The 23,622-nt window shown below is 37.0% G+C and overlaps 1 protein-coding gene across 6 annotated transcripts in view; it reads left to right on the top strand.

Moving 5' to 3' along the window:
- Nucleotides 1-23,622, top strand: part of Rgs7 (regulator of G protein signaling 7) — a 383,745-nt gene that overhangs the window by 311,030 nt on the left and 49,093 nt on the right. For 4 of the 6 annotated variants that reach the window (XM_052200292.1, XM_052200294.1, XM_052200291.1 and 1 more), the window contains 2 exons: nt 605-711; nt 4,359-4,410. The exons of the other annotated variants lie outside the window; for them this stretch is intronic. In XM_052200292.1, the coding sequence (XP_052056252.1) occupies nt 605-711; nt 4,359-4,410 (159 nt within the window). The remainder of the gene's footprint in view (nt 1-604; nt 712-4,358; nt 4,411-23,622) is intronic. 6 annotated transcript variants of the gene reach the window in all.

Raw genomic sequence — 23,622 nt, 5'->3', positions numbered from 1 at the left:
CATAAAGCATAATAGTCCCATATATCCTTTAGCTACTGGACATGGGCCCTGGTCTGACATCACTGCATATATCGGTATGTAACTTTCATATGAATCTCACAATGTGTGTTTATTTTCTTAATGACAAATGTGAGAAGTTCCATGAGTTTACAATGCTACAATATATGTTTCTATCATTTTTGTTTTTCCTATGTCCACATAAGTTCTAGAATTTTACCTGGAACATGTTGATATTCAACAGGAAGTTCTAAACTTTGAAATGGGAGGTTATATATACATACTCACAGACATACAGACATACAGACAGATACACAGACACACAGACAGGTATACACACAAACAGACATACACATAGACACATACACACACACACACACACAGAGAGAAACACTCATACATGAACATGCAAACAGCTTTGTCGAGAAAGATCATTCTATGCAACAGGAACTTGATCAGGAAGATAGCGAAAGTTTGGTACAAGAATGTTCTGAAGGAGAACCAGACAAATGTTACTCATTTGTAATCAACAACAACAACAACAATTCCAGTAAATGTAAAGGGCTTTTAAGTGCTGTTTTCATTTTGCTTTGCTTTCTTGGAACAGTGGAGGCTCTTCATTTGGGAACGCTAATGGCTGCCCATGGCTACTTCTTTCCCATCTCAGATCATGTCCTCACACTCAAGGATGATGGCACCTTCTACCGGTTTCAAGTAAGTGGAAACGCAGATGCTCTTTCACAGCAAATCAGAACACCTTAACATCGTTCCTGTGTGTTTACAAACCTTTGGGAGTCTATCACATAGTTTTCTTAAGCTACTTAGAAAGTAAGTAATGTTCCTGTGAAAGCATCAGAGACAATTGTCACATGCCAATGGGAAACTGAATTGTGAGGATTCAGCAACTGAATTCTGAAGACTGAATTGTGTAAAGACAGAAGTTATATTTTAATATAAGAGACCTTAAGGAAATTTCAGCTGGTGATTTACTGGAATCAAGGGAAATAGGGAAGACATAGGTTGTCAGTTGCATTTAGCCAGTAGAAGTTGAGAGCTCTAACTAAACTTATACTCTCAGCTGTGATCCATTACCACCTTCTGTCCCAGCAAACTCCCTGAATATGCAATATTACTAATTGACAAGGCAATTTTCTATATGCATCTAACTCTTCTTGTTTATAAGAGAAAGTATTTACTATTACAGGATGACATTTTTTATACAGTTCTAACTTTCAGAAGTTTTTCACATAGAAGCTACAAGTAGGCTAACAAGTTCTCACAAGTTCTGAAAAAAGACTACTTTATGCTTAAAAAAATTTAAAAAATGTCCACCAATAGAATAATTAAAAATTCCGATGTACAAAACAAAACAAAACCCTTATTTAGAATAGAAATACTAAATATGGCTGCTGACTTGAGAATTATCTAATTTAATATTTCTTATCAAGAAACAAGAGTTGAGCCATAGCCCTAGGTTAGTGATAATGTGTTGAATTAGCCACAATTTAAAACCCATGTCTCTATTCTTGACCTTCCCAGAACAAAATTTGTTTGAATGTTTTAATCATGCTTGTGAATGAAGGTTCAATGCACCACTGCACATCAAGAGAAGAGAATTTTAAGGAGTTTTAGGACACAGTGAGGGACATATGGGAGGAAGTGGCATATTTATCACATAACTACAAAATTTAGGCAGAGATTATCAAGTTCAATGTGATGTTAAATATATCTTATATAAATCTATTAAAATTATATTAATATTGATTATAATATGATCCATATTTTTAAAATTTTTTGCAGTAAGATATAAATGTGACAGGTTAGCAAATCTGTCTATTAGTGACTTCTACAACAAGGCTAAAGTAATCAAAACAGAGTCAAAGTAAACTATCTTTAAATTAGCAAGTGTTAGTCAGTCTTTGTTTGAACAGCTCTAATAGGAAAAAAATACATGAGGGTTCCCAGTTTTTTTTTTCCATTTTCATGCTGGTTCAAACCTACAAACATGTCTTGAATTGAATTGAAATTCACCTCCTTGGAGGCAATTTAAAAACAATGGTTTAAGTTCTTAATGCCTTCAGTGAACCCTGTAGATTCCAAACTTCATTAAGAGCATAAAGAAGACAGATGCATGACATGTATTTGAGATAAGCAGAGCCAGAACCAGAGCATAATTTTGTTGCTGTAACACAATAAACGTCTTAGTACATTTTGGAAATGTGGGGTTTTTTTTATTTTAGGTTTACAGTAAACTTTAAATTATGTAGTCACTCTCTCTTTACTGACTGGAAGTGAGACCTGAGATGATTCCCCAGGCCACCCTCACATTTCTCTCACTGAGTTGGTGCATGTACTAGAAAGCTGAAGGCTGGTGAATAAAGACAAGCAACTAGAGTGAGTTCTATAGACGCAAGAGTGGCTAGCTCTGGAAAAGAGACATGTGTGCATTAAAACATCCTAAACTAAAGAAATGACTGCAGGCATAGATAATAAATAAAAGACTATAATGGCGTATTATTCTCTTATAGTTTCTTATTATAAGTCAAAAAATTTCCTGAGAACAATTTTCCAACATTAATGGAAAATGTTGGTTTTGTGGCATTTTCCTGTAATTTCTGGAGATAAAATTCTATTTTTATACTTGTAAGAGTCTCATTCAATACATGGTAAGAGTATAAAGAGAATTTCTTAAGAGTAGAGATGAGAGCAATAAGTGTCTATCTGACCAGATGTATAGAATAATATAATTTAAATCTAGTTAATCACTACACTTATAGATGCACATGTATGCATATGGGTATGCACACGCGTGCACACACACACACACACACACACACACACACACACACACACAAAGCAACACCAAAAATTCAATGCTCCTTCTGAAAGGTTTTACAGAAGTGGAGACTTGCATGAAAGAAATCTTTAGCTACTTTATTCCTTATGGCTTTGCTGGAATCCTGTCCACTTTCATTTCTAAGAAATCAAATCTTCAAAGTTCTCTCTCCCACAGAGTTAAGTGAGATTGGAGAGGATGAGAGTGTTCCATATATGTCTTCCCATCTCCCTTAACCTAGGGGTTCAATCTTTTTTCTTCCAAATTCCTACTGTGATTTTGTTCATATGTGAAGAGAACTACTATTAGTAGGCTTCTTTATTAGACTGAAGTAATTTCAAAGAAGTAGAGGGTAAGTCAAGGTCCTCTGGTGGTGTTGGGCCAGTTGGAAAATATCCCTTCCTAAAGAATTCAATCAATTCTCCACAGTATCCCTTTCTACAGCTTTCAGAGTCACTCTGCTAAAGAGGAAAATTATCAGACAATCAGAAATTGCCCAAAATATGCCCATTGCTCATCAATGATCAGTATAATTAGCTGATACACATAATCAACCCAGCACACGTGCATCCACAACCACTGGTCTTCTAGTCCGCGCGCCATCCCCGTTTTGGGGAATGGAGTTGCTGATGCAGATCTCTGGTCTCCATGAATCTTACTTCAAAGTCCAGTTAGGAAGCTTAGAACATTCCTTAAAACATACTATTTTAATTATCTAAAGATTTTTATTCCAGATCAAACTTTCTTTTGTATTTCACTCAATGTATTTCCAGAACTTTACAGAGTCAGAATTCTTTCTGACTATTGCTGATCATATCAAAGATATTATTAGTTTTTAAAAAACTGATCTCTGGCTTATAACTTTTAAAAGTTTACAGTAATAAATGTCTTTATGAAAGATTGTTTTCTAAGGAAAGGTCAAAAGGTCATCTAGTTGAATAATGTTGAAAGCTATATTACATAACTAACAGATTCCTGCAGATAATTGACGAATCCCAGGAAATGATTCTGTCAGTAAACTTTTTGAATCTATGAAAAGCAGTAATGAGATATGATGCATAGGAAGAAGTCATTATATGTGAACTTGTTTCATTCCAAACCTTTCTGAACATAATATTCTGCTTTCAGCCCTCTCTGAGGCTGAAATGGAAGCCTCTGTTTGGATCATGCAGTCATGTTCTTTAACATTGTGTTCATTGGTGAGATCTTGGAAAACAAACACCATTTTATAGCCCTGATGACATTTGGCAGGTCTGAAACTTTGAAATGTGTCAGTACATTTAGATGAGAAACTTGTAATGCCTCTCTGGGAGTTTTCTCTTGGTTAAAAATGTTCATATGTCCAGAAAACTTCTATTAGTAGGCTTCTTTATTAGACTGAAGTAATTTCAAAAAAGTAGAGAGTAAGTCAAGATCAGAGGTTATCAAATAGCCACTGAAGATAAACACAAACTGTAAGCCCAAAAGTCTACTAAATATTTATGTGTCTAACCAAGATTCCTCCTTTTTTTTTTTAATCCCGTAGACACCCTATTTTTGGCCATCAAATTGTTGGGAGCCAGAAAACACAGACTATGGTCAGTATACTATTCATTTTTTTCCTTAACCACATATGTGTCTGCATAACAAGCACTTGAATTTTGTTGCTTTTATTAATGAGAGAGCAAACCACAACCCCAGTTATGGATCAATGTTGATAACAATTAATGTATGGAAGTTTCTTCTACAGTAGAGCGTTCCCTGCATCTGTTAAAGAAAAGCCCCTATTTTCTTCAGAGTGCTATAAACAATCCTCAAATGGTTTTGGTTGGTTTTTCATAGCATCCTATGTAACTAGGAAGAGTGACACGTGGTTTCCGGAGAGCCAGAGTTCTGGTTCTCCTTCAGCTCTCCCAGACTCCCTAAATCTGTACTTTGCTTGATGTTATCGGGATATCCTCTGATTCTACACCAGATGGTTATGTTAAACATAGAAAGGCCACTGGCAAGCCAAAATATGTACAGTAGCAAATTTAATCCTAATAAATGAAATGTAATGACTTCAGGATAACCCAAGCTCAAACACTGAAGATTTCCACTAAACTTTATAAGGAAAAAATGTATCCCCAGACAGTGTTCATCTTCATACTTCATGTTTTCCTATAGGTATTATTTTCCTGAAATAAGATTGTACAAATTTTAAATGCTGTGTCTTCAAATGTTTACTGAAAACCATTTGCATGCCTTGTATGTGATGCCAGGAATCAATAGGTTATCTAAAGCTCATAGGCAAGACAAGAGAGTGGAATCTTACAAAAAGAGTTTTGGTAAATTGCCGTGTTAATATGAATTTGATGTGTGCAGAATGATATGAAAGTTTAAAAGAATAAAGATTGTCTTTTTGTGGTGGTGGTTGGTGGTGTCCTAGGATGATTTCATAAAACAATTGGTAACATTTGAGACAGATTTAAGAGTATGAACAGGAGATTTGTCTAGTGTCTTAGATACTGTTAAATTGATGCAAAGAAACACTATGACCAAGCAACTTATGATGGAAGGCATTTAAGTAGGAGCCTGCTTGCAGTTTCAGAGAGCTAGTTTATAATCATCATGGAGAGGAGCGTGGCATCTGGCAACTGCTTGGTCCTGGAGCGATAGCTAAGAACTTAGTTCCTGATCCATAGGCAGCAGGCAGTGAGAGAACAAGATTGGGTCTGATGTGGGCTTTTGAAACCGCAAAGCCCACCACCAGTGGAACACCTCCTCCACCAAGGCCACACCTCAAAATCATTCCCAAAAAGTTCTACTAACTGTGAAACAAGCATTCAATCATATGGTCCTATAGGGGTCATTCTCATTTAAGCCACTACCTGTGGTGATGAGACAGGAAGTGTCTTACAGTTTCTAATGCCGTGATGGAACAACATGGTCCAAAGCAACTTGGAGAACACAAGGTTTACTTTATTTATACTTCTGTATCTTGCTTTATCATTGTTGAAAGTCTTAAAAAGAACTCAAATAGGGCCAAAGGGCCTAAAGGCAGGAGCTAATATAGAGGCCATAGAGGCCCACCTACATCATTCACTAATTGAGATGATGCCCTATAAACTCACCTATGTCCCAGGCTTATGGAAACATTTTCCCAATTGAGATTCCCTCCTCTAAACTGACTCTAGCCTGTGTGAGAAGATGGCATACAACTAGCCATCATAGTAAAAGAGAATAATATGCTATGCAAAAGCTGTGAGGACCTTTGCAGTAACTTGGCTTTCTTTTGGACTTCCCCTGGTGAAACATCTTCAAAAGGAAACTGTAGGAAAATCCATGGCAAATCGTTGGAGTCATCCTTCCTAATGTTCATTGTAGAAAACTGAAATTAGTAAGAAACCCTAGCAGAAGATGTTCAAGCATACAAACAGGAAAAAAATCACTTTGTAAAATGCTGTTAGATTAACATAGAAACTAGATCATTCCATGACCTGAGTACAAACGTCCATTTCTTCAGCTGCCACTCACAGTCCTCAAAACTGAAACTTTTGCAGAAGGCTGAGAACCAACTGCTTATGTGTTGGTGATCATTGGACCTTCCTGTCAAATGTGGGCATATGTCTAGGGGCCTAACCATAGGGTATATGCCATTCTAGTAGAGGAAACACTTCCCAGAGAAAGACCTAGATCCAATGGTTATAACAGAAGGACTAATGAATACCTTTGAGGGGAAGTAGGACACATTTCTGAGTCTTAGGTAGTTATTTCTCAAATGAGGACAGTGACCTTGTCTGTGGGAAGTGATGATAGCAGTTCAGACTGATATGCATAAGGAGATTGCTATTGTTCCTGCTGCAGTCTCACTAAAACAAACCAGTGATTTGTACCCCTTATTATTGCCCATCACACACAATGACCATCATACTCTCTGTCCCCTGTTGTAAAGAGTTCTTATCCTTGGTGTCTCTTTTTTCTGACCTTTGTCTGTTTCATATGACTATTAGAGTGCTCACAGTTGAAGTGATATGTGTATCTGATGATGTGGCAGAAGATTTATATTTCCATGGAGTGCCTGAGGCAAAGCCATGGTCTCCAGAGCAAATCGCTTACAGAACATGATTCATAGAGCTCACCCATCACGTGTCTTTCAGCTCGACACTGACTCTTACTGGTGCCCACACCAGAGGGGATCATGTCCTGAACTGTTTTCCAAAACTCTGCTGGCCTCTTTGTAAACCGACTGTAATCACATTGCTAAATCATCCTATTTGCTTTTCCCTTTGATGATGTACATTCTGATTGATTTTGTAATTGGCTTATTTAGATCACCATAAGGCTATTCAGTTATCCATGGCTTATATTCTTAGGTGCAAATAAATTAAACCACCAATTTGAATCATTCAGCTTTTTTATTTTTTTACTGCTATTTGTTTAAAATATACTGTTAAAACCCCTTCTTTAAATACTCATGATATGATAAACTTGGGCTGTGAGGTCTAAAGTATAATTACTACTTAAGCTGTATTTTCTAAGACAACTTCAGGGCAGGGGAACAAATGAAGTGGTTGTATTATTTTATTTTAACTTTATTGTTTTGGATAGAGTCTCTCTAAATAGCCCAAGCTGACCTCACACTTACAATCCACCTGCCTTAGCTCTGAACACAGATTAAAAGCTATGTGAAACTCTAAAGAAAGTTTTAAAAAGTGTCTTTTACTTTCCTGACACTTGGACTTTTATTTTACATCACCAAACTTTAGCTTATTCTATTTGTTGTGTAGAATACAAACCTTTAAAGATAAATCCATATGGAAAACTATGCTTTCATAATGGTCTTGGGACTACCTTGTGTTTAACAGATAAAATAAGCTGTGGAGCACATCTGTACGAACTCCATTCTTAGAACAGGGGGTTGTAATTTGCATATTGTTTGAGGAAATACAAAAGAAGGAAAAACGTTTGTTTTGTTATTTATTTTTCTTTTAGATTTATTTATTTATTATATGTACATACACTATAGCTCTCTTCAGACACTCCAGAAGAGGGCATCAAATCTCATTATGGATGGTTGTGAACCATCATGTGGTTACTGGGATTTGAACTCAGGACCTTTGGAAGAGCAATCAGTGCACTTAACCACTGAGCCATCTCTCCAGGCCTAGAAAAAACATTTGTAACCCAGACCCATTAAAGCAGAATTAACAAAGTGTTTCTATGGATATATTGTATCATTTGGGGAGATCTGGGCTTGCAGTGAGGGCTGGAGGTCAATTAAGAAGAAGCACAGGACAACTTTGGTGAAGAAGAAGACAGTACTAGTGGTGTCAAACAGAAGCAGATACAGAAGACAGGTTTTTTTTTTTTCTGGCATCTCTGTTTGTATGCATTGAACATAAAGAGTCCAGGGAATGAATTTTAATGGTCGAATATCCAATATCCAGATAGGATCTTTTTTGGTTTTCATTCTATTTGGACAAAATTTGCTTACTGAAGCTTCAAAAATCCCTGTGGGGCCTAATTTATTGTATCTAGGTTAGCTTCAATTTGGAGATCCACCTGTCTCAGCCTCCTGATTTTTATGATAATAAGCATGTACCATCATATCCAGCTAAATAGAACTTTATGCTGAAGAAATAGAACTTTCTCATAAGTTCAGGAAACCCTAGTCACCTCCCTTTATTTAGGCCATTCAAATTCCAGCCTTGTCTTCAATTTTTGATACATTATTTTTATATATTATTTATTGTAGACTTTAAAATAATAATTTTCTTGTTTTAAATAGTATATTCAAACATTTTTTATCTTGATTACTGAGAACAACTGGTGTTGTTGATAGAGCTGATAATGCTTGCATTTGGTCCTTGGGCCATCTTTGAAGATATACTTGACCATGTAGATGATATGGTACCCACAACCTGAATTCAAAGACTGAGAAATATATCTAGAAGGAAAACGATGAAGTTTTAATATGGAAGGGCTATAATGTGTAGAAGAGAGAACTTTGTAGGGTTCTTCTGAAACCAATACATGGCACTAGAAAAAAAAAACATTGAATTCTCTCATAAGGCCCATCTATCAACAAAAACTGTTCTGAACCTTACATTATCATTACCAAAGAGGGCAATGACTTGTGCCCCAGTAAATTCAGTGAAGTCCTGCCAATTGCTCTAAGATGCTGTGGAGCCTTTCAGATCTATACACAGAGAGATTATGCTTGTAGGCACTAAGTAACTTTACAAGACTAATTTCCACTTTCCAAAACCATGGTAAAGTGATATAAGACATAATGGGGAGCTTAGGTGTTCTTCTTAGATAGTAATAGGGAGCCAGGCAAAACAAGGCATTCTTACTGGTTCTTCATGGCAGCAATACTTTGCATTAAGTAATAAGTTTTCCTTGAGGAACAGGTTTAAAACAAATCAGTTACCATTGGTAGAAAGCTTCTATGTCCAAACATTTGTGTTTGAGGTAGGAATGACTGGAAGCTCATGTATTGATTTCAAAGAATCTAAAATCAGGCAGATAAACAAAATCAAATTGATAGTCTATAACATTTCAAAACTATGGATCAATACTTGGATAGCTGACAATACCTGAGATATGTTAATATATTAATAACTTCATTATATGTAGTATTGAGATGCTGAGAGCTGAAGATGCTGGGGAAAGGGAAATAATTCTGTTTATTAAAATTGGAAATTATTTATTCTTGATTCAGCACATTACAATTCTTTCAAATAGATCTATCCATTTACCAAAAATAATGGTTTTCAATGTGACATCGACTGATATGTATTACATAACAGTTCTCATTTTATAAGTGCTCTGAGAGAAAAATCCACCATTGTATTTTCAAGTCCTCTTCCTAAATCCACAGGCATTGATTTGCTTTTAATATGTATCACTGCTCTGCATGCTTAGAAAGTCAGGCGTTAGTGGTTCCTACAACTGTGTTCTAGTGAGCAGATTTTTAAAAATTAATAGACTTCAGTCACTACTGATCCAATGGATTTTAAAAGGATAACACAGTAATATCCTTTTAAGTATGAAGACACAGAGAGATTAAAGGTAAAGTATTAGATAAATAGATGTCATGTCACTGTAATTTAAATAAATCTCCAGTAGATGTCTTGGTCAGTATTCTATTTCTGTGAAGAGACAACATCACCAAGGCAACTCATATAAAAGAAAATATTTAATTAGAGTCTTTCCTACAGTTTCAGAGCGTTAGTCTATTCTTAGAGTGGTCAGTAGTACGGCAGCATTCATGGTGCTGGATCGGAAGATGAGAGGCACATCCTGATCCATAGGCCAAGAGAGAGAACTAAGCACAATGTGGATTTTTGAAACCTCAAAGCCCACTCCCAATGATACATTTCCTCCAACAAGGCCACATCTTCTAGTCTTTCTCAAATATTGGACTCTCTCTGATCACTAAGCATTCAAATATAGAAACCTGTAGGGGCCATTTTTAATCAAATACTATAGTAGACAAATTAATTTCAGGCAACATGGAAGAATAAGTACAAAAGTTTTTAGGACAACAAGACTGTCCTTTGTGAGATTAGAATAGGTGATAAATGTAACTACATTTGTGGATATTCACAGAATGTTCAATCCTAATAATGAATCATTGTGTCAACTACAGATTCACACATTATTAGTTAATGTGTGGAGAGTGGGTCTAACTTAACCAATGTGCCACATTAATGTACAATGTTTATTACAAGGGCAGATGCAATGGCATTACATAATATGAAACTCCAGAAATCCTACTAAACTTTTCCTTAAACCTTACAGAACTATGGAATTGGTTTTCTGGAATTAGAATATGTTTAAATATAGGGTATAGAACATGTAACTATGGCCGGGCAGTGGTGGTGCACGCCTGTAATCCCAGCGCTTGGGAGGCAGAGGCAGGCAGATTTCTGAGTTTGAGGCCAGCCTGGTCTTCAGAGTGAGTTCCAGGACAGCCAGGGCTACACAGAGAAACCCTGTCTCTAAAAACAAAACAAAACAACAACAAAAAAGACCATGTAACTATTATAACAATGTTTATTCTCTTTGATGCTCTCCACATTTCCTGGTTCTGTGACTTGCTGTGTTAGTTTCTAGGGTAGCCATAAAAAGATGGCACTTGAGCAACAGGACTGGTTCTGATAAATAAATGGCAGGCATCCTCTGCAGAGAAATTAAAAAGAAAGCTACTGTAGGGTTGGCTTCTTCTGAATCTCTTCAGTTTTCAGAAATCTGACTTCTTACTATATCTCACCAGGCTGTCTCCCTAAGGAGGTGCATCTGTGGTATCTCTACTCTTCCTACAGAAATACAAGTTATCTTGGATTAGGACGCCAACCTTAGGATACCATTTAACACTAATTGTTTTTTTAGTGATCTTATCTCCCTAAACATTCCAAACATGTGGTTAGTATGAAGTAGAGACTCACTACATGTATTTGAGAAGAGGACTTATGTTTGGTCTTTACTTCAAAGTCATTTTGTTTGTTTTTCTCTTCTCTTTATGTTATAGCTCATGCATAGATTGTTGATAATTTTAGTCATTTGAATTTTTTCAAACTTCAACTTGTTCACTTCAACTTTGTGGAAGTTTCATTTATTTGTTTTAAAGTTTACTGACTTATCAGTCCACTCCAGTCTACTGATAAACCCATTTTTTAATTTAAAAAATTTAAAAATTTATATTAGTTTTTCTACAAAGTAGATTTTATTACTGTGTGTACTCTTGATTCTCCCTCTGCTGACTCCAACTCTTCCTGTTTCTTACTCCTTAATGTATGATCTTGTATTTACTTTATTATTGTTATTATTATTATATGTAGATACACTGATGTATTTATTTATTTTTTATATTCATTTTTATTTATTTATGTTGTGGGCAATGTGAGATTTACCCTATCCCCACTGGCATATCAACTGGTGTGAGTATGCTTATCTCAAATTTCTTGATTTTTTTCTTCTGATACATTGATTGATTGATTGATTGATTGATTGACTTTAGAATGTTCATCTCTGTGATTGCAGGTCTCACCTGTTCTTGCGCCCAACTTTACACTAGTTGCTTTTTCTATGAATATAATTGCATTTTAATCATAGGCCTTTTTAGTTTTATATCTTAAGAGTTATCGATACTTCTGATTTTGAATAACATTCACACAGAATCATTCAACACATTTGTCCTTCAGCATCCTTTGGGATTTGCTAGCAGAAAGGACGGATCAACACATCTTCAGTGTGAAGAGTATGCTTTCTGGCTTAGCAATTATTTTTCTGTTTTCTACAGCTGTGGGTTTTGTAGACTAATGCCTTGGTCCTTGTTTTGACTGTCTTTCTTTTGCTTTCATGGCTTTCTTCCTCCTCTCTCTTCTCCTCCTCTTTTTCTTCCTCCTTTTCCATTAATTTATTCTTTCACTTGGCTTCCCAATTAGAGCCCCTCTCCCCCCCTGTCCCCCCTCACATAGCCCCCCTACTCCTCTGAGAAAGGGAAAGACCTCCTGGCGCCAACCTACCCTAGCACATCAAGGCACTTTAGGACTGGGTACATCCTCTCCCAATGAGGCCAGGCAAGGAAGCCCAAGGAGGGGAACAAGATCCACAGGAAGGCAATATAGTCAGGGACAGCCCCCCACACCAGTTGTTGGGGGACCCACATGAAAACCAAGCTGCATATATGCTAGAAATGTATGAGGGTATGGGGGCAGTAGGTCCAGACCTGCCAACTCTTTGGTTGGCAGTTCTGGAAACCCCCAGGGGTCCATGTTAGTTTACTCTGTTGGTCTTCTTATGGAATTCCTATTCCCTCTCTGTCCCTCAATCCTTCCAACTCTTCCGTAAGACTCTCCAAACTCAGTCTAATGTTTGGCTGTGTGTCTCTGGATCTATTCCAGTCATCCACTGGGTAGAGCTTCTCAGAGGATAGTTATAGTAGGATTCTGTCTACAAGTATAACAGAGTATCATTAGTAGTGTCAGGGATTAGTTCGTGCCCATGGGATTGGTCTCAAGTCTGGCAGCTCATCGGTTAGCCATTCCTTCCATCTCTGCTCCATCTTTTTCCTTTCATTGCTTTCAAATTTTTGGTTGAAGATTTTGTTGGTGGGTTGGTGTCTTTCTGCCTCCACTGGGAGACCTGCCTACCTATAGAAGGTGTTTGCTTCGGGCCCCATATTCCCCACTGCTAGGAGGTTCAGCTAGAGTAGCCAAATGTCATGGGGTTGGTGAGGGGTGAGGGAAGGCATCTCTAGGACTTGTCAGAGACCTGGGATTGGGGACTCCAAGGCATCTATGAGGTTTTTCTTCTTAAACAAAGTCTTACATGTGTTGTTCTTTCAGTCATGCTTCCGCGTTGCTATGTAACACACCTATTGACACCTGATGAGGTACAGGATTTAAAACTACACTGTCATCTTACCATTAGGACTCAAACTTACCATGATGCTGGCAATTGATTTTCACAACTGTGATTTGGGATTTCTGAAATGTCTTTACATGTAAGTGTACTAAGAAGACTAGAGCCCAGAAAGGTGTCACATCTCCTCTCTATGCCCCTGGCATTTAAGTCAGACCTTGTTAAAGGCAGAATGATAGCTTTTCCCTCTCCTTTTGTTAACAGTATGAGGGGAATTTTTCCCGTCCTTCCTCAATCACAGAACCTGGTAGAATTCTTAAGGGCAAAAGTTACCCACCTGCATACCCGATGTCTGATTACAGAGTTTTATAAAGGACAAAGTATGACTAAGCATTTTGTGTGTTTTTTTAATTTTGCCCCTTTTGTACTTTTCCATCTTTTCTGTCTTTTTTTTTTCCTTCATGAGATTGCTCTCTAATATTTGAGAGGAAAGGAAGTTGGTCATTTCTTTTTTTCTGTATTTTACTTTCCTACCATGCTTAGAAGTTTTCTGAAACTTAACCATTACCATCAAAAAGAATGTCATTGCTACTAAAACTATGTGTAGAAGTGTATCTTTTGGGTGGAAAAATTCCAAGGGACAAATGCTGAAGAGGAAATTTCAGGCTTTATTCATTGGCCAAAATGTTTAATTGGGTTGTCAACTCTTGAAGTTGAGGGGATATAGTTATGACATAGGAAAAATGAGAGCAGGCAGCAGCTTATGGAAGAGGACCAATATCTGTGACTCTGCTGGGACAATATAGGGATCTTCCAGGGCTTTTCTTCTACTCCTTCTATGGTCCACTGTTTCCCAAATATCCTGAGCTTAACAAAGATATGCTAGTCTAGATCAAATAATTCTATTTTACTATTATAAAGCATTCCTCAGTGGGCAACAGGTCCATAGTCAATGCAGACTAAAATCTTGACCCAAGGCTATGGTCAGTAATAAGAAAGACATGTCATGCAGACAGAAGAAACATTCCTTCTCACAGCATACAGACAGAGGAGCCATGCCTTCTCATCTCAGTCTAGTGCCAGACACCACAACTCAAATGCAGCCAGTGTTTGTAATAAAAGCAGCTTTTAAGTAACCTTGGCAACTTTAAAATATTCCTGATTTTGAAAAAGAGTAGTAGGATAATCTTCTAATTTGTGGAAAGAATGAGCTGTCTTATGTCTCTCTTCATATGAAGTAAAACCTTCAATTATTGCACTCATTTAAGGTGATATTAACATTACAATTCATTTTATAAAATAAATATTCATCATGTGCTAATAAACTATATTCAAGTATGAAAAAATATAACAAGCTACCTCCTTTAAAAGAAAACTGCAGCATATTATTATAATAAAATAGTGAATGTTTATTCATTATCAGGACTATTTAGTAAAAGGAACTAAAATATTTATGCCATCTGAAGCATGTAAATGATGCTTGTAAATTCTTCTTATCAGAAGCTTTTGACATTTCATAAAACCTTTTGATGAAAATTCAGTTGCAAAATAGTTTAGCTTTTAGGGTTTTATTTTGCAAATATTTAAGCACATGGTTCACTGTCTTATTCATATATCTATTAAATATCTTGGTCAGCAAAAACATTTAAATCCTGTCATATTTGGAATGATCAAATTTCGATCTCTAGAGATGCATTCAGAGGGTCTATTGAAAGCTTAGCTATTCGTTTCTCTGTATCAGAAACCAGTCCACTGACTTGGACAGGATAATAGATAATGACCCATCTTACAGAGCTCTTTCCCTACTTTCTTGATGTGTGTACCTTTTACTTCAAAATATCTGCAAAGCTATGAAAAGAGAAAGAAATACATGTTCTATTTTATAGTAATATACATTCAGTTGTTAAGTATCTAATTAGTATCTATATTACTTTTGTCCTTTTACCATTATTTATTTATATATTAAGCAAGAAAAGAGTATTCCATCATTAGAAACATAAATATTCATATGTAAATATAATGTGTGTATGTTTGGAGACTATATTCTCAGTGTAGCTCTGATTTTCCCATATCAATAGGAGTGATTTTAAACATAAATTCATGGTATTTTTCCCAACCAGCCAAGCCTGGAACTAACTTATGATACTAGTAAACATTATAAATAAACTCTTCAAGATATAGATTAAAGGTGGAAGGACAGTAACTATATAGATTCATGAAGATAAATTAGTATGATTTCCCATTCCTCATGGTTTACTATTTTATGTGATTTTTAAAAAATGGTTACTTCTAATTTTCTAGCTACATTTTAACTAATAGCATAGCAGGGGCTTGAATATTTCTGAGTAACTTTCATTGAACATTTATAAACATTATCTAATTTTTTTATCCCCTACAGAAAAATTTTAAAATGTTACTAACCACGCTCTACAGATGAAGAAGAACTAAGAGTCAAATGTGTAGATCTTTTCCACTGATGGCAATGAAAAGGACAGGAGCAGGCTTCCACCCAGGATTCCTGTTGCTGTCACCCCATCAGACACACATTTCACCAATGCTTCACTGGCCCAGAATGTTCCTCAGTCAGGTTGGACAACCCTGTAGAGTGGAGGACAAATTGAGAGAAAGAATTTTGGAGGAGTTGTAAGGAAAAGGAACAAGGCAACGATAAGCTTGAACTAATTTCCCAAAAATTGCCAACAACATGAAAAACAGAAAGGGAAGGAGAGGAAATGAAAGAATAAATGGTGATGGATTTTTAAGGGCTGGGGCCTAATTCCTAATTCATATGGGCTTTAAGTCCCATATGAAGATAGAGGAAGACTCTGTAAATAAGCTTCTTTGAAGGTCGGGAAGTACAGAGAGCAAGATAACACATACCCTTAGCACACATGCTTAGTTTCTTGCCCAGGATAAGGCAGGAACGAGCAGAATGATTTCTAACTGGCAGTCTGTTTGGATGATATTTTTTCTATCCATAGCTTCATTCAGAACTAGGTTTCAAACTCTTCTTAATATGACATATTTGTATCAGTCAAAATACTATTTAGTTCATGGCCTTACCCTTAAAGTTTAGATAGAAAAGGAAATAACTGTAAAAAAAAAGGGGGGGGGCGGTGGAGAGCTAGGTACAGAAATATACACCAGATGAATCTGCTTTACAATGAGAATGTGGGGACTCACATTTGAACTCTAACATGTTCATTTTTGAGCTTATTAGAAGGTTACAGTTCAGCAATTCCATTTATACAGACATGGCTCATTATAGTCTGTGTGATCAATCAACGAATTTGTAATTGATGTGAAATGAACATTGCTTTTCAATTTAAAGCCATGATCACTGTTCTATGAAAACCATGACCAAGTCAGGATGATGCTTCCAAGTAAAATATTCTCTGGAAAGATTGATGGAACCCCATGTGCAACTTCATGGTATTGCCAAATGGTATGAAGCAGAGGCCCTACTTAGTTGTGACCACCAGCTAGCTTCTATTTGTGTATTCTAACTATAGAGTGACCTTTTTGCTTCCCCTTCTTTCATGTAAACTGAAAGAAGCCATTGCAATGTAAAGACACTTCATAATCCAGGGTGGTAACTTCTCTGTAGGTCTTCTTTGAGAATCATGGATTCCAAGTTTGTGTGGATTAACAAACTTTCCAAAGCCTGGTTCCTCAGATGAACCAAGTATACCACATTTTCTTATGATTTTTTTTAACCAAAATACTAAGGGAATCTTTTCAAGCATCAGTGCAATGAGCATAATTAATGGTAAAATTCCTAACTTGAATGAAAATATTTTGGTCTGGGTGGCACTTTTACTTCACAAAGAAAGGATGGAAAGGACATCAGGGACTTAGAAAAATCTGTGTACAAGCAAAATTCTTCATGATAATCCTATAGGTGATTAAGAACTACAAAAAACAGAGGCCACCCATTTATTTCCACAAGCTGGTAATGACAGGGAGCATTCTGATCTCCACTAAAGTTTCACTAAAGGAAAATTACTATTCATTGTGGCCACAGTAAAAACAACAACAGTTCTGACTTATTACAGAGACATTTGAATACCACATTTTTATAGAAGTTATTTGCCAGAAAAGCTAGTCTTTAGTTAAAAGACCACTCACATGTCCGTGTTCAACTTTACTTGAGCAAACTGAGGGAAGATAAAGGTATTATTCTGTGCCTACATTGTTTTTAATGAAAGAAAATTCAGATTAATAAAGAGACACAATTTGAGGTACTGTAGTAGAAAGTTTTTAATCCCAATCAAGGATTTCTACCCCACCTTTGACCATTAACCTTTATATTTACAACTAACTTTAATCAGCACTAGAGCTGGCCAGATATCTGCCCTTTATGCTATTAAAATCTATTTCCTATTAATAACTGAGTTATTACTTAATATGTTTAATTTTGGCTACTCTTAACCTCAATTGGCCAGCCCTCAGGGCCACACTTTCTTGACTTGTAACCCACTGTGTTCTCTTCCTCATGGTGTCCTCTGACCTCTAGGCCAGGAACACCAAGACCCTTCTACCTCAATTCTGCCCAGCTATAGGCATCTTTATTTACTAATGAAAAATAACTTGGGGTCCAGTTCACATAGTGGCACTTGGGTCTACATGTAGACTCTCATTTCTGGGTTAACCAAATCGTTGGGGCCCACACTTAACACTACAATATGTAACAAAAGACCAAACCTCAACAAGGTACCTGGTAGGGTTTAGTATGAGAAGCCCTGCTACCTATCATAGGTGCATATATTTCTTGCTTGGTTTCCAGTTGGTAGAACTGTTTAGAAAGGATTAGGAGGTGTGTCACTGGGACATGCTATGACATTCAAAAGTTCATGTCTTCCTCTGTGTCTCCATTTCCCTTTTGCAAATTCTCAGCTCCTCCTCCAGTTCCATGCCTGCCTACCATGTCTTAATGTCTATGTCAGTAAGAGAATCTCTCTTCCTCTATTCATAAGAGTCAGAGCTGCAGGACACCTGAGAAGTTATCCCATCTGGCCATCTTACGGAGGCAGCCTCATGACGTTCAGAGAGCTGTAGGGAAGGCCACTAGGTTAAGGCCACATCTCTTATTGGCCACATTAAGAAGATAGAAGTAGATTTCCTTCAGCAGTTGTTATTCATATGCTTGCATGGGAAAACATGCTTTTTTCCATGTGCCGCTTGTCCTTGTCATATATATATATATATATATATATATATATATATATATATATATATATATATCTTTGAACTCTTGAGGACTTTACTCAGGTGACCGTTCTTAACTATTACAGTATAAACAGTCCGGTGCTCTTAAAAAGGTTAGCTACTACATGAAAAGAAGAAGAAGAAGAAGAAGAAGAAGAAGAAGAAGAAGAAGAAGAAGAAGAAGAAGAAGAAGACAACACTGGAAATGAGACAATTAGAATCCTGAATCTGTACTTTGCAAGACACACAATAAAGATTTCCTAAAACTTACTAAATAATTACAATGGTTCTCAGGCTATTAAGTGTACCGTTGTGTTTATAGCATTTGTTGATACTGAGCACTCTCTGTTAAACTGCTTGTTAGGTAGATGGTACAGGTTAGCTGTTTTTGTTAAGTTTGTGATGTCAAGATCTTGTAAAAGAACTTTCTCTTTGAGTGAGACATATTTTTTTCCTAAGGCATCCCATTGTTCTGCTGCTGCTCTCTATTTCTATTGTGAAGCTTTGGGAAACTCAGGCTGTTATAATACAAGAAACTGATAATACATTGTTTCCTGGGTCACTGTGATGTTCTCCAAACAATAGGACTGTAGCTCCAGCTAGATTCCTTGGAGGATGAAGCACCAGTAAGCCTGGCAAAGGCTTCTGAGGCATGCCTCTAATTTAGGTGAATTTTCCAGCTAAGAAAAAATAGTCTCTGTGCTTAGGCTCAAGATGGACCTGGGGCTACTCACCAGCTGTCATGTTCAATCCTCAGATCAGACCTTAGGTAGAATACATGCATGTCCTAAAGTTGGGATTATTGTTATTTTATCCCTTTGTACAAAGGGATTGACAGAACTGAAAATAAGAAAAACTAGAAAGAATATGATGACACTATTTATTTCAACAAAAATGCTTAAAATTTTAACTGTAGATAGACTCCAAAATTATATAGAAAATTAAATTGTCTAATCTTTACTTCTCATACTGTATGTGTGTGTGGCATGGGAACTATATACTCAGAGAAAACAGAAAACACTGCAATAAATCATGCTTGAAGAAATATCACAGCTGTGATTTAAGCAGAGACACCATTAAAAAGATGAATGTATAGGGATTAGAAATTCAAGGTTATCTTTAGATACTTAGGGAGTTCAAGACCTGCCCTGAGAAATATGAGACTGCATTAGTAAAAAATGTTTCTTCCTATTACATATGCAAAGAAATATAATAATGCATAGTCTGAAAAATGACAGATAGAGATAGTAGCCAGACAGAATACATTTTCTAGTTCAAATTAAGTTCTTTTTTAATTTAGCAAATATTCTATAACATGTATTTAGTTATACAGCTTAAGAGAACAGAGTGGTCCATAGCTGTAATTTTCCATAGTTTAAACAAAAACATTTTCCCACCATTCATCAGTAAACCTAGACTTTACCTCTTCAGTTAAAACAACAACAAACCAGGGTTTTAATACAGTTCCCACTCGAAATGGTTCTTGTTGGTGACATGTTTTGCAAAGTGAGAGCCAGAGCTCTGAAAAAATCATCCTTAATGAACAAGATCTGGAGCTCAAATTGTTTTCTGTCGCTGGTCTCTGCTCAACAATGCATATGTTTTCATCAGTGAGGTAAACAGCATCATTCTTCAGGCATAAGGAAATGGAGGCAAAAGTTCAGTAAAGACATATAGCTTAGAGAAAACTCATTACCAATAATGAACTGTAGTGAAAAGCATGAAATCTGAAAGCTTACTAAGTTCTGGAGAAACACTAGATTGAATGTTAAGAAAGACTAGAGTTGTGATGGAGTCGGTGCCCTGAGAGTGATGGGGAGCATAAGTTGGGACCACAGTTGATGAGGAGTCTCACTGAGAAAACCATCAGAGGGCATGAAGGAAGAGTGATGTCGTGTCTTAGTTAGGATTTCTATTGCTGTGAAGAGACACCATGATCACTATAAGGAAAATATTTAACTGAGGCACTCTTACAGATTCAGAGACTTAATCCATCATTGTCATGGTAAGAAGCATGCAGATATGGTGCTGGAGATGCCAAGAGTTCTACTTCTGCAGGATGTAGAGGGAGACTACCAATGACCCAGACTTGGGCTTCTAAAACCTCAAAGTCCACCCCTGGTGTCACTCTTCTTCCAACAAAACCACAGTTCACAGTATGGTCACTCACTATGGGCCTCTGGGGGGGTCGTTTTTATTCAAACACCCACAGTTCACTTAGGATTTGAGGGAAAAGAAAGGGCATAAACCATTACATTAAATTTATAAAGTTCTATTTTTTTTTGTTCTTTTAAAATTGACATGGGGGCGTTGGTAAAAATGCCTTGACCTTGGAGGTCAGAGGACAGCTTGTAAGAGCTGGTGCTCCTTCCTCCATGGGGATTCCAGTGATGGAACTCAGGCTATCAGGGTTGGCAGCCATCACCTTTACCCGCTAACCCATCCTACCAACTTACTCATGAAATGTTTAAACGTGTCATTCATAACCATGTCTCATGAAGAAAGAGGTATGAGAGGGGAGAGAGAGACCCATGCAAACAAAGGAAAAAAATCTGTTGTTCTTCTGTTAGCTTTGTTTGCTTAAATAGAGACTGTCTCGTGCTGTCTCTGAGACTGGTTTTAGACTCATGGGCATACAGAACTGATTTTTTTATGTGTGTGTGTGTGTGTGTGTGTGTCCATGCGCACGAGAGTGTATACACACACACACACTGTATATGTAGAGTGCATACATACTAAGTGTGCTGGTGTGTGTGCCTTGGGTGTGTATATGGATGCCAGAGCTTTGTGTTGGGTGTCTTCCTCTATACTACTGTGCCTTATTGTCCTGAGAAAGGGTTTCTCACTGAAACAGAAAATAAGTTCAGTTTGATATAAGCTGACTGGCCAGCTTGGGATCCCATCTCTACACACAGTGTTAGTGTTACAAGCACACTGCAGACATAGCCCCCTTTTATGAGTAGCTGGAGCCAGAGCTGCATGATTTGACCCATTCAGCATCTCCATAAGATCTCCAGGGAAATCCTATTTTTAAGAAAGGGACTATATCATTCTTTACAATTAAAATTATATATATATAATTTTATTTGTATAAAATATATATATATAATATTATTTGTATAAAATTATATATATATATATATATATATATATATATATATATATATATATATAAAACCTCTCAAATCATTGAAGTTTAACCTATGTGTCCATGAACTGTATTTGAATCACAAAGCAGATGTAAGAAGCAATGATGGACTGAAAAACGTTACTTCCCAGGAAGTTCTTCAAAGCCCCTCCTTTCCTTCCATTCGTCGACTGCAAAGACTAAGATGGAGCTGGCAGCGAGCAGACAGAAGCACAGAGAGAAGTAAAAAGCCACACACAGGCTGCAGAGCCCCTCTCATTCCAGTGGAATCAATGGAGCTTAGAGCTAGCAAATGACCCTACAGACATAACTAAACTTTCATTTCTCAAGAAAGTTAGCACCTTTAATGCACTAGACGTAGTCCAAGAAACCTCATTAAAGATTCCCTGTCTATGCATGAGGGCTGGAAATACAAGATAGCTCAAAGAGAACAGAGAAAGCCTTGTTGTGGGAAATATTAAAAAACAAAAAAAAACCAAAAAACAAAAACAAAAAACCGAACCCACCAACTCTCTGCAGGGCCTGACCACACTCTCACACGCTGCATTCCTGAGCTCCTGATACTCCTGCCAACTCTCTCCAGCTAGCTCCTGCACATCTGGCTTGTTTGTCCCGGAGCTGCTACAGTTCCCTCTCCACCATTGACTCTGTACCACATTCAGAGTAAAATCAAGACTCTCATAGCTTATTAACCAATCAGATTTATGTATCAATAAAATCACAATTTACAAGAGGCCAATACAATAATTTCAGAGCCAGCTGATAATGATAAAAGCTTTATCTCCATATTTCTAACCTTGTGAAATCATAGCCTCTGTGGCTGGTAAACATCACATGAGTTCACATCCATAGCCATCGTCCTTCTCCATCCTAAGATGTTCCTTCCCTCTCTGCAACTCTGCAACATCACATGAGTTCACATCCATAGCCATCTTCCTTCTCCATCCTAAGATGTTCCTTCCCTCTCTGCAACTCTTAACTCTGCATCCCTTTTCCCGGCCAATCACAGACATCCTCTACACTAATGTAATTGGACAGAGAAAATCTTGCCACAAAAGCCTGCTTGTCTTTCAAGGTTTGTTGGGACTTCGGTGTGGCACTGTAGGAAGTTTTATCCCTAATCTGACCTCAATTCTCCACATGTCAGAGATCCCCAATTGTTCAGCAGCAGGATTAACAGCCAGTGAAAGAAATAGAGGAAAGCTATGGATGTTTGCTTGAGGGGTTAACTGACAGAAAGCCTGGGGCTCAGCATGCAGTTCTCCAGATCCCTGTCACCTGTGTGGTCAGCTCATCCAGACAAGTGGGCAAACACTAAGGGAAACCAGAAACAATATGGGAATCTATGCTTGGTTATATTAAACTAATTTACATGCATAAGAGAAAGCTGCCAAAAGACAGTTTGCTGTTTAATAACCCAAGACAACAGCTGTCTCTACCTTCCCTCCAGGTTCCAAAATAACCGAACCAAAAATCTTTAAACAAACCATGAGTACTACAGTTTATTTCAAAAATGCTAATAGATTTATTCATTAAGATATTAGAAGACTAAAGAATGAAGATAAACTGGCTCTTCATCATTGATGGCAGATTGTATTGGTCACTGCTTAATTTATGAGATCATAGTTTAAGGAATTAAATAGTTGAGCCTTTATTGGAGGAGGTAAGTTTGAATGATAACGAGTTACATTACTTGTCAAATACTGTTGTAGGTGTTAAAAAAAACCTCATTCATAAAGCAAAGAGTAGAAAATAGAGAAATACAGAGGAGAAAAGGAAGGGAGGGGGTGATATGTGAGGAAAGGAAAAACTGAATATAAGTAAAAGGATGAATAAAAGAGGCTGCAGAGATGGCTCAGGGACCGAGAGCTCTGGCTGCTCTTCCAGATGACCTAGGTTTGATTCCCCATACACATATAGAGGCTCACAACCATCTCTAACTCTACTTGTAGTCCCAAGGACCTTGATACCCTCCTCTGGCACCTGGTATGTGTGAGGTGCACAGACAGACATGCAGACAAAATACCCATTCACATAAAATACAATTAAAAATAAAGATATTTAAATCTTTCTACCAAAAGAACACGTATCTTAGTTGTTT

The sequence above is a fragment of the Apodemus sylvaticus genome, chromosome 12, assembly GCF_947179515.1.
Source record: "Apodemus sylvaticus chromosome 12, mApoSyl1.1, whole genome shotgun sequence".
NCBI lineage: Eukaryota > Metazoa > Chordata > Mammalia > Rodentia > Muridae > Apodemus > Apodemus sylvaticus.
Note: the sequence above shows the minus strand (reverse complement) of the source record. Positions and strands in the feature narration are given on the sequence as shown.